Raw genomic sequence first — 17,296 nt, forward strand, 5'->3', positions numbered from 1 at the left:
TTAATGGTAGTGTAACGTAGACCCAATTCAGACTAGAGCTCATTCTGAATCAAACGCAGCGGTGTTTTTGCCGGGCACACGTCTGCGACTTCTGTCCCTGCACTAGAACGTCCAATACATGAGAGCCTATGCGTCTTAATCGAAACTACAACGCTTTGTGCATGAACTCCACTGAGTCTGGCGTCGGCAGTGCGGCCGTTCTGAACCCAGGCCCTTAGCTTCTCGTGCTTCATGATATTAATAGCCTGCAGCGTCATGGATGGCGGCTGCTTCTGGGTCTGTTTATGGTTCTGTGTTCATAAAGGTGGAAGCGGCAGCCGAGCGTTTGTCGGACTGATGCGTAACGCATGCATGGCGGTCAGTAATGAAGGTGGCCCCTGCTCTGCGTAGAACTGTTACATAAATGGAATGTAGTTCTATTTGGGTGTTCTGTTGTGGGTGAATTAAATCGTATTGATTGACATCAGTGAGTAATTACCTCCACTAGAAATGTCAGGTTAGTAATCCGCACTCCTGTATGCGATAGGGTTCAGCCAGGGAGCGGCAGTAGCGCCATACAGTTCCTGTTACTGGGAAACCTTTTATATATATATATATATATATATATATATATATATATATATATATATATATATATATATATATATATATTGTGACCGTCTTCTACTATTGCATCCTGTAACGTCACCTTTTCCGTCTCTTCTTTCAGATTTGAATGTTTCAAGAACAAAAATTCCTACAATTATTTGCTGCTTGTTCTATTAATTCTCTTCAGTTTAATAGTAACCACAGTAAGTGCTCATCTTTGTCCCTTTTATCCCTCGCTAATTGGTTTGCTGTAAGAAAATGTTTTGCTATAGTTGTTGTTCTCCTTCGGAAGAGAGGAGCGACAAACTGGGACCACAAGGCTGTAAAGTACACAGTATAAAGCAGGGGTGGGCAATTATTTCAGCTGGGGGGCCGCTTAACACTTCCAGCGAATATTCGAGGGCCACACACAAAATACTCAAAAAGAGATCCCTTTTTACACATTACGGCAGACGGCGTCCCCCTTTTTACACATTACGACAGACTGCGTGGCCTTTTTACACATTACGGCAGACGGAGTCCCCCTTTTTACACATTACGATAGACTGCGTCCCCTTTTTACACCTTACGGCAGACGGCGCTCCCGTTTTTACACCTTACGGCAGACGGCGCCCCCGTTTTTACACATTACGGCAGACGGCGCCCCCGTTTTTACACATTACGGCAGACGGCGCCCCCGTTTTTACACATTACGGCAGACGGCGCCCCCGTTTTTACACATTACGGCAGACGGCGCCCCCGTTTTTACACATTACGGCAGACGGCGCCCCCGTTTTTACACATTACGGCAGACGGCGCCCCCGTTTTTACACATTACGGCAGACGGCGCCCCCGTTTTTACACATTACGGCAGACGGCGCCCCCGTTTTTACACATTACGGCAGACGGCGCCCCCGTTTTTACACATTACGGCAGACAGTCCCTATCCCCCTTCCCCCCCCCCCCCCCCCCCTAAACCCATATTGCAGTTAACTCCCCTCCCTCCCCACCCCTAAACCTATATGGCAGCTTAAGCAGTGATCCAGGGGCTGGCTGGACAGGGGGTTTACCAGTTTGTCACAGTGGCAGAAGATCCCCGCTGTCCGATCTGCGCTGCTGCCGGCCGGAGTCACTGCTGATGTGGCCTCTCCTGCTCCCGCTCGCTGCCCGCCGCTTCCTCTCCTCACTGGCTGGCACTTCTCGGCCGCCGCTCCTGCTCACTGCAGTGCCCGCCCCCCGTGCCGCCCAGCGCATGATAACATAGGAAATCCCGGTCAGCTGACCCTGTGACGTGACCGGGATTTGCTCAGCGACGATGCGTCTGAGAGCAGTGCAATGACGAGCGGCATGTCGGGCCGCTTGTCATTGCACTCTGGTGGGGCACAGCGGGCCAGGCAGGATCGGTCTGCGGGCCGCATCCGGCCCGCGGGCCGCCTGTTGCCCACCCCTAGTATAAAGGGTGATGGGTTTAGAGACACATTAAGGTGACTTTTCTGTTCTGACTCTATCTATAGAGAGTCCTTCCAGTGCAGTTGGGTCACTGGCAGTGGGGGTTTAGTAACAGTGACCGGTTCATTCCTATGGGAGAAAAAGCGCCATATTAAAATTAGCTGTCAGTCACCTGCTGCCCTCCGTTATACGGGTGTGTGTTCTGCCACGCTGATAACATTAGGATGGAATGCGAAGGCAGTCATTCTATCTACAAAGGCCACTACACATACACTGCATACTCTTCATTCATCTGACATGCCTAGCACGCATTCACAAGGTGCCACCTGGTGGCAGAAAAATGTACTGCAGGGAATTTCAGTATTACACACCGCAAAACTTACTGGATGTCATGCGTTTCCTTAACGTGACATTGCACACAGTTCCGTAGATGCTGCCCCCACCAAAATACACATTTACTTTGTGCAGCTCTCTAACACTGTCACCTACTCTGTAACTCTCCTCCCATCGTCCTGCGCAAACACCACGATTTTACTCCATATATTGGCGCTGCAACAGAAATCCGGGACACCTCTGTTATAAAGAGTGTTTTGCGCTTTGCCTCAACCATTCTGCGCTTTTTGGAAATGAGGCATAAAATGTTTAAGGTGCAGATAAAGCCATATATGGATGCACTATATTCATAGAAACTACATGAGGCCATATAGCAAGATTATTTGTACATATGTATAAAATACAGGTTTACGGACTACGTGAAGCCGTCTGGTTCATCTGCATTGTATGTAGAGATCTGAATTCTGGAGTCTGCAATCAAGTAGTCATTGTGTTCTCCCCAGTCCTTAGCTAGAGTCAGTGCTGCGATGTCTCTGCCTGTATCGTGCGTAATGCTGGCAGGGGTAATACTCCCTCTAGTGGCAGAATATGTTACATACAGCAATATAAACCGTACAGTGCACCAAGTCACAAAGACAAGATGTAGATGGTAATCCATGCTAGGTTCCTGATGCTGACAGCGTGGGGTTAATGTGTAACAGTTCTGCTGTTCTCCTGGGATGACGGTCGTTAGGTCGACATACATTGGGTCGACCATGTTTGATCGAGATGCATCAGGCCGACACGGTCATTAGGTCGACATGGAAACAGGTCGACATGAGTATTTCACAAATAATTTTTTGTTTTTTTGGACCTTTTTCATACTTAATGATCCACGTGGACTACAATTGGGAACGGTAACCTGTGCCGAGCGCAGCATGGCGAGCGTGCTCTAATTGGGGTTCCCCCTCACTTTTTCGAAGTAAACTACACCAAAAAAGTATAAAAAGCATGTCGGCCCTTTTCCATGCCGGCCCTTTTCCATGTCGATCTCAATGATCATGTCGGCCTGATGAACCACACCCGTTCTCCTGCTACACCAACCTTCTTTCTTTATCTGTAAGTAATAGGTTTTGCAGTAGATGTATAAATATTGTCTGTATATATAGTCGCCAGCGCTCTCCCAGACTGTTTGTTTCTTCCGGAGCACAGCAGAACATTAGTCGCTTTCACCGTGTCTCTTTCTGGTGTAATATATATAAGTGATGCGGTTCCGTGTAATGCAGACGGGTGGGAGATGGTTACAGGCTGATCCGTATTGTGAGCCTCACAGGGACGATTTGCATTGGTTAATGGAAGAGATACAGAGACGATCTCTTATAAACAATAACACGTCTGTTCCTATTACAGGTTTACTTACGCTGGAAGGAGCCAGTATTTCACCAGGTAACGTTACTGCATGTATATTAGAATTGTATTAATGTATTGTGTAACGGGGAGGAGTCTGGGTAGTTTAGGACCAATCACAGAAGAGCTACTTGTGGGTGATGTCACTGGTTTTGTTTAGATCCTCCTAGAGTTTCAGTATCCTAATGGAGTCGAAGCATCACAGCGGATGGGGAATATTCCCAGGGCAGGATTCTGAGACGTGCGCAAATTCCAATGCGGCGACATCTAGTTTTTGTTGTTTTTTTTTTAGCAGCGCGCTCATACAGTACAAGCCTACAACCAGTATGCGTCATTGCGCAACTATTCTGTGTCGGGCGTATCTTGATCGTATGTGCGCCATAGTACCGTTTCTTGGGTGTGTCACCATAGTAACACCATATCCCGGGGGTAAGCCTGTGTCAGACTCGGAATCTCTTGGACATGGCATGGGCTAGGTGATACGTAAACAGATGGAGGGCTGGTGGTGCAGTGCTGATCGGGGAGGGGGGGGGGGGGGGGGGGTTACTAATGTCCTACACCTTAATATTTCTGCGATGATACAGTTGCTATAAATCAGGTACATGGAGGTGATGAGGTTCTGGACTGCATGTTAAATCTAGTTCTGATTGTTCTGAGAGAAGAAACCTGCGAGAGGCCGTGCAATATCTAAATCCCACCAGTGGGACTGGGAGGGAGCTGCTAGTACTGGGAGGTTCTGTCACATTTGATTGAATACAGGGGAGTTAGATAAGAATCCGGGGACCGGAGAGGGGTTTGGGAGAAGCAGTGTTACGCACATGGAGCAGCTGGTGGTGATCACAGAACAATGGATCTGTCTTACAGCTGTGCAGAGCGACCTCTGACTGTGCGTCGTCTCTGTGTAATGTGCCGAGAGAGCTCCGCTGGCTGCATGCTGGGGCACGTGACGGGTGGGGGACCATCTCTTACCTCACAGTGTCCACATCTGCTTCCCATTCCACGAGTCTGCATGGAAATCACTTATGTTCTTAACCTTTGAACTCTGCCAACACTTCAGCTATAACCATGACAGCGAAAACAAAATAAAGCTAAAATGTGTGTTAAAGAGCAACACCCCCTCCCCACCATAAGAAGCCGATTGCTGGGGTTCAGGTGTCAGATAAAGGGGGACAATAATCATAGAACTCTCCCCCAGCCATGTCTGCTGGGGCGGAATCAGGTAGGCGAGTTCTGCAAGTCAGCTGAGTAAATGGAGGTCCATGGCTTCTCCTGCTGGGTAGGGGCTTACCACTCCTGCGTCCCAGTGGGTGATCATTTGGGATCCCGGCCGTGGGGATTCTATCGCCCGGATGGTGACCCTATTCACCGGCATTCCAATTAGTGTCGGGATTGCGGCATCTGTATTCTGACTGACCGGATCCCACCCAGATGAGCCCTTGGAGAATGTTTTGTCAGATTACAGCATAGATATAGGGGGTTATAATATAATCTCTATAGTATTGGGGATCGCTAACTCCCATTTCTCTGACGTCCTAGTGGATGCTGGGAACTCCGTAAGGACCATGGGGATTAGCGGCTCCGCAGGAGACTGGGCACATCTAAAGAAAGCTTTAGGACTATCTGGTGTGCACTGGCTCCTCCCCCTATGACCCTCCTCCAAGCCTCCGTTAGATTTTTGTGCCCGACCGAGCAGGGTGCAATCTAGGAGGCTCTCCTGAGCTTCTTAGAAAAAGTTAGTTTTAGGTTTTTATTTTCAGTGAGACCTGCTGGCAACAGGCTCACTGCATCGAGGGACTAAGGGGAGAAGAAGCGAACCTGCCTGCTTGCAGCCAGCTTGGGCTTCTTAGGCTACTGGACACCATTAGCTCCAGAGGGACCGAACACAGGCCCAGCCTCGGAGTCCGGTCCCAGAGCCGCGCCGCCGGCCCCCTTACAGAGCCAGAAGCAAGAAGAGGTCCGGAAAATCGGCGGCAGAAGACATCAGTCTTCACCAAGGTAGCGCACAGCACTGCAGCTGTGCGCCATTGCTCCTCATGCACACCACACACTCCGGTCACTGAGGGTGCAGGGCGCTGGGGGGGGGCGCCCTGAGCAGCAATATAAACACCTTGGCTGGCAAAAATACATCACATATAACCCCCAGGGCTATATGGATGTATATTAACCCCTGCCAGATTCCATAAAAATGCGGGAGAAAAGTCAGCGAAAAAGGGGCGGAACTATCTCCTTCAGCACACTGGCACCATTTTTCCCTCACAGCTCCGTTGGAGGGAAGCTCCCTAGCTCTCCCCTGCAGTTAATACACTACAGAAAGGGTTAAAAAGAAAGGGGGGGGGCACAATTTAGGCGCAGTATACAATATATATGCAGCTATAAGGGAAAACACTTTTTTATAGGTGCTATCCCTGTGATATATAGCGCCCTGGTGTGTGCTGGCATACTCTCCCTCTGTCTCCCCAAAGGGCTTTGTGGGGTCCTGTCCTCTATCAGAGCATTCCCTGTGTGTGTGCTGTGTGTCGGTACGGCTGTGTCGACAGGTATGTGGAGGATAATGAGGTGGAGGCGGAGCGAATGCCTGTAAATATGTTGTCACCCCCTGCGGGGTCGACACCGGTGTGGTTGAACTTATGGAAGGATTACGTGAAAGTGTCAACTCCTTACATAAAAGGTCGACGAAACGGAACAGCCGGCTACTCAGCTTGTGCCTGTTCCAGCGTCTCAAATGTCATGGGGGGCTCTAAAATCGCCCGCTACCTCAGATAACAGACACAGATGTCGACACGGATACTGACTCCAGTGTCGACATCGATGAGACTGGTGTACCCTCCAAATAGGTCCACCCGTTACAGGATTGAGACAATGAAAAATGTATTACACATTTATGATTATACCCCAGGTACCACATAAAAGGGTATTGTGTTTGGTGAGAGAAAACTATTAGTAGTTTTTCCTGCATCTGAGAAATTAAATAAGGTGTGTGAGGAAGAGTGGTCTTCCCCCGGTAAGAAATTGATAATTTCTACAACGGTTATTGGCAGCGTACCCTTTCCCGCCAGAGGATAGGTCACGGGGGGAAACACCCCATAGGGTAGATACAGCGCTTACACGCTTATCCGAAAAGGTGGCACTACCGTCTCCGGGTACGGCCGCCCTGAAAGAACCTGCTGATAGAAAGCAGGAGGTTACCCTATAAGATATGGTCACACACTAGGGCATTATATTGCGACCAGCCGTTGCTTCGGCATGGATGTGCAGTGCTCCCGCTGCGTGGTCAGATTCCCTGTCGGAAAATAACTATGGATAGGGACAATATTTTGCTGACAATAGAGCATATAAAAGACGTGGTCTTATACATGCGTGATGCACAGAGGGATATTTGCCGGCTGGCATCAAAAATAAGCGCTAGGTCCGTTGCCGCCAGACGGGGGTTATGGACTTGGCAATGGTCAGGCGATGCGACTCGAATCGGCACATGGAAGTTGCCCTATAAGGGGGTAAAACTGTTTGGGGATAGTTTTTCAGACCTCGTTTCCACAGCTACTGCTGGGAAATTAATTTTTTTGCCACAGGCTACCCCACAACAAAAGAAAGCACCGTATCATCAAGTACAGTCCTTTCGGCCCCAGGAAAGCAAGAGGGCTAGAGGCTCATCCTTTCTGCCGAGAGGCAAAGGTAGAGGAAAAAGCTGCAACACACAGCTAGTTCCCAAGAGCAGAAGTCCTCCCTGCGTCCGGTAGGTCCACAGCATGGTGCTGGGGCTGCTCAGGCGGACCCGGGTACGGTGGGGGCCCGTCTCAGATATTTCAGCGGACAGTGGGCTCTCTCACATGGATCCCTGGGTCCTTCAAGTAGTATCTCAGGGGTACAGGCTGGAGTTCGAGAAGTTCTTCCCCCCGCCGTTTCCTAAAATCTGCCTTACCGGCACCTCCCTCTGCCAGGGAGACGGTGTTGGTGGATATTCAACACTATAATCACAACAAGTGATTGTCAAGGTGCCCCTCCTTCAGCAAGGAAGGGGTTACTATTCCACAGTGGTTGTGGTACCGCAACGGTTCGGTGAGACCCATCTTGAAATTAAAATACTTGAACTTTTATATCAGAAGATTCAAGTTCAAGATGGAATCGCTCAGGGCGGTTATTACGAGCCTGGACGAGGGGGATTACAGGGTCTCCCTGGACATCAAGGATGCGTACCTGCATGTCCCCATTTACCCCCCTCACCAGGAGTACCTCAGATATGTGGTACAGGACTGTCACTATCAGTTCCAGAGGCGGCCGTTGGAGTTGTCCACGGCACCGAAGGTCTTTACCTAGGTAATGGCCGAAGTGATGATACTCCTTCGCAAGAAGGAAGTTTTTATTATCCCGTACTTGGACGATCTCCTGATAAAGGCGAGGTCCAAAGAACAGTTGGTAGTGGGGGTAGCACTCTCTCGGGAAGTGCTACAACAGCACGACTGGATTCTCAATATTCCAAAGTCACAGCTTTTCCCGACGACACGTCTTCTGTTCCTGGGAATGTTTCTGAACGCAGACCAGAAAAGAGTGTTTCTTCCAGTGGAAAAAGCCGAGGAGTTGTCATCTCTAGTCAGAGACATCCTAAAACCAGGACAGGTGTCGGTACATCAATGCACACGAGTCCTGGGAAAAATGGTAGCTTCGTACGAAGCATAATTCCATTCGGAAGACTCCACGCAAGGACGTTCCAGTGGGACTAATGGTCCGGGTCCCATGTACAGATACAACAGCGGATAACCCTGTCGGCAAGAAACAGGGTGTCGCTGCTGTGGTGGCTGCAGAGGGCTCATCTACTAGTGGGCCGCAGATTCGGAATACAGGACTGGGTCCTGGTGACCACGGATGCCAGCCTTCGGGGCTGGGGTGTAGTCACACAGGGAAGAAATTTCCAAGGAGATTTCGCTTCACATAAATATTCTGCAGCTAAGGGCCATTTACAATGCCCTAAGCCAAGCAAGGCCCCTGCTTCAGAACCAGCCGGTACTGATCCAATCAGACGACATCACGGCGGTCGCCCATGTAAACAGACAGGGCGGCACAAGAAGCAGGATGGCGATGGCAGAAGCCACAAGGATTCTCCGATGGGCGACCTACACCCAGGAGAATGGGGACTTCATCCAGAAGTTTTCCAAATGCGGGTAAACCGTTGGGAATGACCACGGGTGGACATGATGGCGTCCCGCCTCAACAAGAAGTTGAAAAGATATTGCGCCAGGTCAAGGGACCCTCAGGCGATCGCTGGGGACGCTCTAGTGACACCGTGGGTGTACCAGTCGGTTTATGTGTCTCCTCCTCTACCTCTCATACCCAAGGTACTGAGAATAATAAGAAGGCGAGGAGTGAAAACCATACTCTGGGTTCCGGATTGGCCATGAAGAGCTTGGTACCCGGAACTTCAAGAGATGCTGGCAGAGGACCCTTGGCCTCTGCCGCTCAGACAAGACCTGCTGCAGCAGGGACCCTGTCTGTTCCAAGACTTACCGCGGCTGCGTTTGACGGCATGGCGGTAGAACACCGGATCCTAAAGGAAAAGGGTATTCTGAAGGAAGTCATCCCTACCCTGATCATAGCCAGGAAGGATGTCACCGCAAGACATTATCGCCGCGTTTGGCGAAAATTTGTTGCTTGGTGGGAGGCCATGAAGGCCCCGACGGAGGAATTTCAACTGGGTCGATTCCTGCACTTCCTGCAAGCAGGGGTGACGTTTGGGCCTCAAATTGGGGTCCATCAAGGTCCAGATTTCGGCTCTGTCGATTTTCTTCCAGAAAGAACTGGCTTCACTGCCTGAAGTTCAGACTTTGGTTAAAGGAGTACTACATATTCAGCCTCCTTTTGTGCCTCCTGTGGCACTTTTTGGATCTCAACGTGGTGTTGGATTTCCTAAAGTCGCATTGGTTGAGCCACTTAAAACCATGGAGCTAAAGTATCTCGCGTGGAAAGTGGTCATGCTGTTGGCCTTGGCCAGGCGTGTGTCAGAATTGGCGGCTTTGTCATGTAAAAGGCCTTATCTGATTTTCTGTATGGATAGGGCAGAGTTGAGGACTCGTCCTCAGTTTCTCCCGAAGGTGGTCTCAGGTTTTCACTTGAACCAACCTATTGTGGTGCCTGCGGCTACTGGGGACTTGGAGGATTCCAAGTTGCTGGACGTAGTCAGGGCCCTGAAAATTTTATTTTTCCAGGACGGCTGGAGTCAGGAAAACTGACTCGCTGTTTATCCTGATGGCACCCAACAAGCTGGGTGCTCCTGCTTCTAAGCAGACTATTGCGCGCTGGATTTGTAGCACTATTCAGCTGGCGCATTCTGCGGTAGGATTACCGCAGCCTAAATCAATAAAAGCCCATTCCACAAGGACGGTGGGCTCATCTTGGGCGGCTGCCCGAGGGGTCTCGGCTTTACAACTTTGCCGAGCAGCTACTTGGTCAGGGGCAAACACGTTTGCAAAATTCTACGAATTTGATACCCTGGCTGAGGAGGACCTGGAGTTCTCTCATTCGGTGCTGCAGAGTCATCCGCACTCTCCCGCCCGTTTGGGAGCTTTGGTATAATCCCCATGGTCCTTACGGAGTTCCCAGCATCCACTAGAACGTCAGAGAAAATAAGAATTTACTTACCGATAATTCTATTTCTCGTAGTCCGTAGTGGATGCTGGGCGCCCATCCCAAGTGCGGATTGTCTGCAATACTTGTACATAGTTATTGTTAACTAATCGGGTTCTTGTTGTGAGCCATCTATTCAGAGGCTCCTCTGTTATGATGCTGTTAACTGGGTTTCATATCACAAGTTGTACGGTGTGATTGGTGTGGCTGGTATGAGTCTTACCCGGGATTCAAAATCCTTCCTTATTGTGTACGCTCGTCCAGGCACAGTATCCTAACTGAGGCTTGGAGGAGGGTCATAGGGGGAGGAGCCAGTGCACACCAGATAGTCCTAAAGCTTTCTTTAGATGTGCCCAGTCTCCTGCGGAGCCGCTAATCCCCATGGTCCTTACGGAGTTCCCAGCATCCACTACGGACTACGAGAAATAGAATTATCGGTAAGTAAATTCTTATTTTCATTTCTTCCACCCTCAGGTTATGTACGGCCTGCTGGTTATGTTTCTCGTGCTCAGATCTGTGTATATAGTTACCTGGTGAGTATCATCACATCGGCACCCATTTTGCAGTTGTCCCATTCCTTACAGAGTGGGGGAAACCATTTTGTTTATGGGCATGACCTCACGCCTCAGTGATTTCAGTCGGTAATAGTGAATTATTAGGCTGTATTCTCATGAGTGTTGGTAGAGGCCTCGCAGTGTCTGCCCTCCAATGCTTGCCGGCAACCAGGACGCCTTTTATATCTTATTTTGAACTAGTAGTAACATTTCTTAATCCAACTAAATCTCGCTTTGCAATCTGTTTTCCCACAGGGTGTACCCGTGGCTGAGGGGTCTTGCTTACACCTCCTTAGGGGTCTTCTTAATTGGATTTTTACTCTGGAATGTTGACAACATTTTCTGTGATACCTGGAGGTACGTTTTGGCTTAGGAGTTCTATCTGGATGCGTGGGGAGCGTGTGTGCATCTTTTGAGCTGGATGCATGGGTGCATCTTTTGAGCGGGGTGCGTGGGGAGCGCGCGCGCGTGCATCTTTTGAGCGGGATGCGTGGTGAGCATCTTTTGAGCGGGATGCGTGGTGAGCATCTTTTGAGCGGGATGCGTGGTGAGCATCTTTTGAGCGGGATGCGAGGGGAGCGCGCGCTCATCTTTTGAGCGGGATGCGAGGGGAGCGCGCGCGCATCTCTTTTGAGCGGGATGCGAGGGGAGCGCGCGCTTTTTTTGACCAGGATGCGTGGGGAGCGCGCGCATCTTTTGAGCTGGATGCGTGGGAGTGTGTTTGTACAGTATGGTGGTCAGACAGAAGCAATCAGGTTACAATCGTGACACATTTACTTTCAAATAGGGATCCGATGTCTGCTGATACAGTAGTCATTGGTGAGCTCCTGGTGAATCTGCCTACTGTTATAAAAGGGCAATCATTTAAAATGCAAAACAAGCCTGGTTTTGCCTCACTAAATGATTGCCACTTTAAAACATCAGGCAGACTCTGGAATCTCCCCGATGCCTGCACATCGCAGCCTCATACATTTCACCCTCAGTCATATGTGATGTGATAGATGCAGCGTTTTAATTAAGAGTAAATCTGCTTTTATATCCCATCTCGTGGTCACTTATTCCCAGTATCATGACTTTTGCTTTGTACGTCTTTTCCATAAATGTCCGTTATCTTTTGGACTGTCTGCAATGAGACATAGCAGAAAGGGACTTTTTGGGTGTTTTTTTTTTAAACGCTCCATCGTACATGAAATTTGTATTGATGAAATAGTTACTGGCGCCCTTAGTAGAGCCCCAGGTATCTACGATGTGAGAGCTTTGTGATGCCCAGTATCTACATAGACACACAGTGCCTGCCAGCTGCATTATGTCACGGGTAATATTACTGTAGTGTCACTGGAAATACCGGCACATCTTAACTTTATGTCGTATCGTCCAGGGGTCTGCGGCAGAAGATGCCCCCGGTACTCGGGGCCGTGACACAGTTTCATGCCTGGTGGCACATACTGACCGGATTAGGGTCCTACCTGCACATATTATTCAGGTAAGTACACTGAACAGATATGTCACATTCCCGCATCGTAGATTAACCCCCTGCCTACCCCAGTCCCTCAGTACCCTGTCACGGCCTGTTATTGAGGGTCAGTTGCCCTAATCATCTACGCTGATGGCTTTGTGAGAGCTGGCGTAGGGCTTCGCCGAGGGTTCCTCTTCCATATAAACGGTAAACGTGTGAGTACACTAAATGTGCTGGTCAGGCCGCAGTTGAAACCTATAGGAATCCACTAATCTTTATCCGGGGGTAAATATTAAGTGTACATCATTTTCTGAATAGCTCTGTTGCACCCAGGTTGCAAAATCCATCTGAGTAGAAAAACATGAAATTATAGTTTTTTTAATTCTTTATAGCAGTCACCCAAATCATTGTCTCCGAGTTCCTGCGCGAGATTTGTATTTAATAAAATAATAAACTGAAACCCCTTATATGAAACCTGGTATGACACCGAGGTCTGGTGAATAGTGAAGTAATGTACATTTCAATGACGTATAGATAATCTCCCTCACATTGCCAGAGAACCGTCCTGACTGTGTGTTTTCTGTGTCTGTTTTAGTTTATACACACGGACCCTGTACCTTAGATATCGGCCAAAGGTGAAGGTACGTAGCTCTGCTCCCCGGCTAACACTGGGGTTTGAGGTCTGTAACATTCAACATTGGTAATTTGCCAATTGAACAGGGCTACAAATGGAACTCCCTCCGGATGGGTAGCACCCCATGTGTGTCTTAAGGTGCATACACACGGTGCGATGTGTGCTTGCGATTTTTACTGTATAGTCAAAATCGTAAGAAAAGTTAGCACATATCGCACCGTGTGTACACAGCTTGCGATACCGAAGCGCGCTCCCGCTGGGAAAAAGACTCTGCAGGCAAGGCAATTTTGACTATATTGGCCCTCATTCCGAGTTGCTCGCTAGCTACTGTTAGCAGCCGTGCAAACGCATAGTAGCCGCCCACAGGGGAGTGTATTTTCGCTTTGCAAGAGTGCGAACGCCTGTGCAGCCGAGCAGTACAAAAACATTTTGTGCAAAACAAGACCAGCCCTGTAGTTACTTATTCTGTGCGATGATTGCAGCGACGAAGGTCCCGAAATTGACGTCTGATACCCGCCCTGCAAACGCATGGACACGCCTGCGTTTTTCCAAACACTTCTTGAAAACGGACAGTTGACAACCATAAACGCCCTCTTCCTGTCAATCTCCTTGCGATTGGCTGTGCGAATGGAATCGTCGCTAGAAGCAGTGCAAAACAACGATGCTCTTTGTACCCGTACGCCGCGTGTGCGCATTGCGCCCCTTACGCATGCGTAGTTTTGGCATTTTTTTTTAAAATGATCGCTACGCAGCGAACATTGGCAGCTAGCAATGAACTCCGAATGACCCCCTATATTGTGTACAATCTAGTTTCTATTATAGTCAAAATTGTACATAGCCAGAATCACACCGTGTGCACAGTCAATATCAGTGGTTCTGGGCTCCTGGGCATTCAAGGGAAATCGCAAAGTCAAAATCTGCCTTTAGCCAGAATCGCACTGTGTGTATGCACCTCTAGGGTCATATTCAGGGGATCCGGATTGAAAGTCGACAGTAACTAGGTCGACCACTATTGGTCGACAGTAACTAGGTCGACAGGGTGTCTAGGTCGACAGGGTCTTTAGGTCGACATGTTCTAGGTCGACAGGTCAAAAGGTCGACATGAGTTTTTCACAATTTTTTTCTTTTTTTGAACCTTTTCATACTTAATGATCCACGTGGACTACGATTGGAACGGTAATCTGTGCCGAGCGAAGCGGTAGCGGAGCGAAGGCAGCATGCCCTGCGAGGAGGGGACGCGGTGCACTAATTGGGGTTCCCAGTCACTCTACGAAGAAAACTACACCAAAATAACATTAAAAACTCATGTCGACCTTTTGACCTATCGACCTAGAACATGTCGACCTAGTTACTGTCGACCAATAGTGGTCGACCTAGACATTGTCGACCTAGTTACTGTCGACTTTCAATACCACACCCCATATTCAGATCATAAACTGCAGGCTGTGTGTTTTTTTTTTTTTTTTTTTTGTCCCTTATTGTGGTCTGAGAAATATGGTCTGATGTTATAGATATAGTGGGGTCTGTTCAATATCCGACACTTCACTATTCAATTTGCGGGCATTTCTGACAGGTTTTTGACAATGCTGATGTGATTTTTTTTTTTTTTAAAGTCTGATCGGCATTGTCAAAAACGGGCCAAAATCCTGTGTGAAACACCGCAAATCTGACAAAAACGTAGATCCGCTGCTAATCCGAGTCGGAAAAACAGCTCTGGACTTGAATAGATCGAATCCAGATTTGACCTAAAAAAGTCGGAAAGTGCCGTTTTTCCGTCTTGTCTGAAATTCCGACAATAACTGAATAGACCCCAATGTGTGTATGTATTGTGGCGGTATGAGGGTAAATTGCATTAGTGATACATGGATTCTGTATGGGGCAGAATCCATGGGAATACACAGGGAAGAAAAGGGAGGTGTGAGCACACCGTATTGCTGCAGAGTGCAAGCTGCTGCCTCTGCCCAGCCCAGGTGGGGTTGTAAAAGCCAGTCAGGCTGCAGTGGCCGTCAAAGAGCTCAGTCCAGGAGGCCAGTGTCTAAACCTGTAGGAGACACAGGGTAGGCCACCAAAGTCTTGTGACTGAGCTTATGTTACTGAGAAGAAGCCAGGCCAGTGAGCCTTGAATGTGAGCAGGCTAGGAAGCCGGAGTTCATACCTACAGGAGGCAGGGAGAACCAAAAGAATGAGACAGTGTGTGAGTAACTGTGGCAGCCACGCCAGGTTGAGGCCTGGGATATACCTGCAAGAAGCAGCCAAGACTTTGAGACTTTGGGGGTCATTCCGAGTTGATCGTAGCTGTGCTAAATTTAGTGCAGCTACGATCATGTTCCCAGACATGCGGGGGGACGCCCGGCACAGGACTAGTCCGACCCGCATGTCTGTCCGCCCTTCCCCCGCACAAGTACAAAAGCATAGTAACTCCCGGCCAGCGCAGTTCCTGCTGCTGACCGGGTGTGGCTCGTCGCTGCCCCTGGTCGCAGCGGCTGCGTGTGACGCCACGCAGCCGCTGCGGCCCGACCACCGCACGGTCTGGCTGGACCGCGCCCTTAAAACGGCAGCCAAACGCCGCCGTGCCGCCCAGCAACCGCCTCTGCCTGTCAATCAGGCAGAGGCGATCGCTAGGGAACGACGGCATGCGCCGGCAGCATGTGCAGTTCCGACCCGATTGCTGCGATAAACTGCAGCGAGTAATCGGGTCGGAATGACCCCCTTTGTGCGAGACTTTGTTTGCAGACTAGCTGCCCAAGTATAGTGAGGGGTGAAGAAGTGAGTGGGGCCCAAATGTATTAAGCCGTAAAAAGTGATAAAGTACCAGCTCCTACTGTCATTTTTCAAACACAGCCTGTAACTTGGCAGTTAGGAAGCTGATTGGCTGCTACTTTATCTCTCTTTATCCGGGGCCTAGGCTGTTTGTTGTTTTCATTTTATTTATGCTGTCAGTGTAGTATTACTTTCAGTTATTTACCTGGAACGCTGCGTTTGAATCATATACACTATATTTTGCAGATTATAGAAAACCGTTACACACTAGTGAATCGGGATGAGGTATGGGGTACAGGAACACTGTCTGGCTTATGTATTAGCGTGTGACATAATTCCCTGTGGTGTTTCCCCGCACAGTTCATCTTCGGGATGTGGCCGGTGATCATAGTGGAGTCTCCTAAGAAACGCTGACAGGTTGAGGCCTCAGAACCACACACAGACATTCCTCGATGGTCCCGACAAGCCGGTAACACTGGGACTCGCTAACTCCGACGTTCTATGCAGCGAAAACGGACTACAGATACAAGCATTGCTGTATTTACAGTACACCTGTGTCCGTGTTCCTGTGCGTGTAGGGCGCACACTAATATACAGAGGTATTATAAACCATTGCACTGGTACTGCCAACTAGACGGACACTGCCCCTTCATGGAATCGTCTGTCGTCGCCAGAACTCTGAGGCGTTACTGCTGGTGTATCGCGCACCCAATCTTTTCTCCTTTTTAGTTTTTTTGTTATTTTAATAGGACCTCTACGCAGTTCTGTAATACCATTGCTTTGTCTCTGGGCCATATTAAAAATGCACGTGTAATAGCCTGCAGTGTTACACACTCCTGAGCACGTTAACGCACAATCTTTATTATCTCATTGGTTGTTCTCGGTGGAGGTGAAACCGGGCACCAGAGAGACGTTCGGTTATTAAGGTTGATTTGAACTTCTTAACTGGGGGCCAGATACACTGTTATTATGGTGCGTTGGACGTGCCGAGTGCGGCTTGTTCTGAAAAGGAGATTACAGCACATGTATTCACGTCTGCGGGTGTAACGCTGAGATAATAGCATTCTGTGGTCACTGGCTATTTCACCTGGCATTAAAGTAACAGAAACTGAAGGTGTTCTCGCCTAATATGGGACGTTTTGATGGATACATACGATGTGTGCTTAGCAACAGTGCCTAACTTATTTTCTTAATAAATTTTGTGCCTATCCTTTTATGTTGTGTTTTTTTTTGTTTGTTTTTTTTTTAAATCTAAAAATGTCTGAATTTTTTTTTTGTGAGCATGTGTTTTCTTGGAAGGGTTTTTGTTTTTTGGGGGCCAGTCTTGATGACCGTACAGTTAGATGTAGTGTTATCATTTACCACTAGAGGGCAGCATATCATCTAGTTTTAATAAAAACTCGCATGCTTGCATTATTCAAGTTCAAGTCTTTCGAACATTATAGGATTGTACATACCCATTAATGTATGTTCCTGCAGTTATCACCCACCAACTGAATGGGGAACTTCACATTGCGGATAAATCATGCGTGGGAAACCTTG

At 48.8% G+C, this 17,296-nt stretch overlaps 1 protein-coding gene across 2 annotated transcripts in view; it reads left to right on the forward strand.

The window, feature by feature from the left end:
* ACER3 (alkaline ceramidase 3) overlaps positions 1-16,970 on the forward strand; it is a 98,105-nt gene extending 81,135 nt beyond the window's left edge. For both annotated transcript variants that reach the window (XM_063951268.1, XM_063951267.1), the window contains exons 5-11: positions 710-791; positions 3,739-3,774; positions 10,825-10,883; positions 11,160-11,261; positions 12,283-12,387; positions 12,956-13,001; positions 16,115-16,970. In XM_063951268.1, coding sequence (XP_063807338.1) covers positions 710-791; positions 3,739-3,774; positions 10,825-10,883; positions 11,160-11,261; positions 12,283-12,387; positions 12,956-13,001; positions 16,115-16,168 — 484 coding nt within the window. In that variant the 3' untranslated portion in view covers positions 16,169-16,970. The remainder of the gene's footprint in view (positions 1-709; positions 792-3,738; positions 3,775-10,824; positions 10,884-11,159; positions 11,262-12,282; positions 12,388-12,955; positions 13,002-16,114) is intronic.
* The last annotated feature ends 326 nt before the right edge of the window (positions 16,971-17,296 follow it).

This window comes from Pseudophryne corroboree, chromosome 2 (genome assembly GCF_028390025.1).
Source record: "Pseudophryne corroboree isolate aPseCor3 chromosome 2, aPseCor3.hap2, whole genome shotgun sequence".
Taxonomy (NCBI): Eukaryota; Metazoa; Chordata; class Amphibia; order Anura; family Myobatrachidae; genus Pseudophryne; species Pseudophryne corroboree.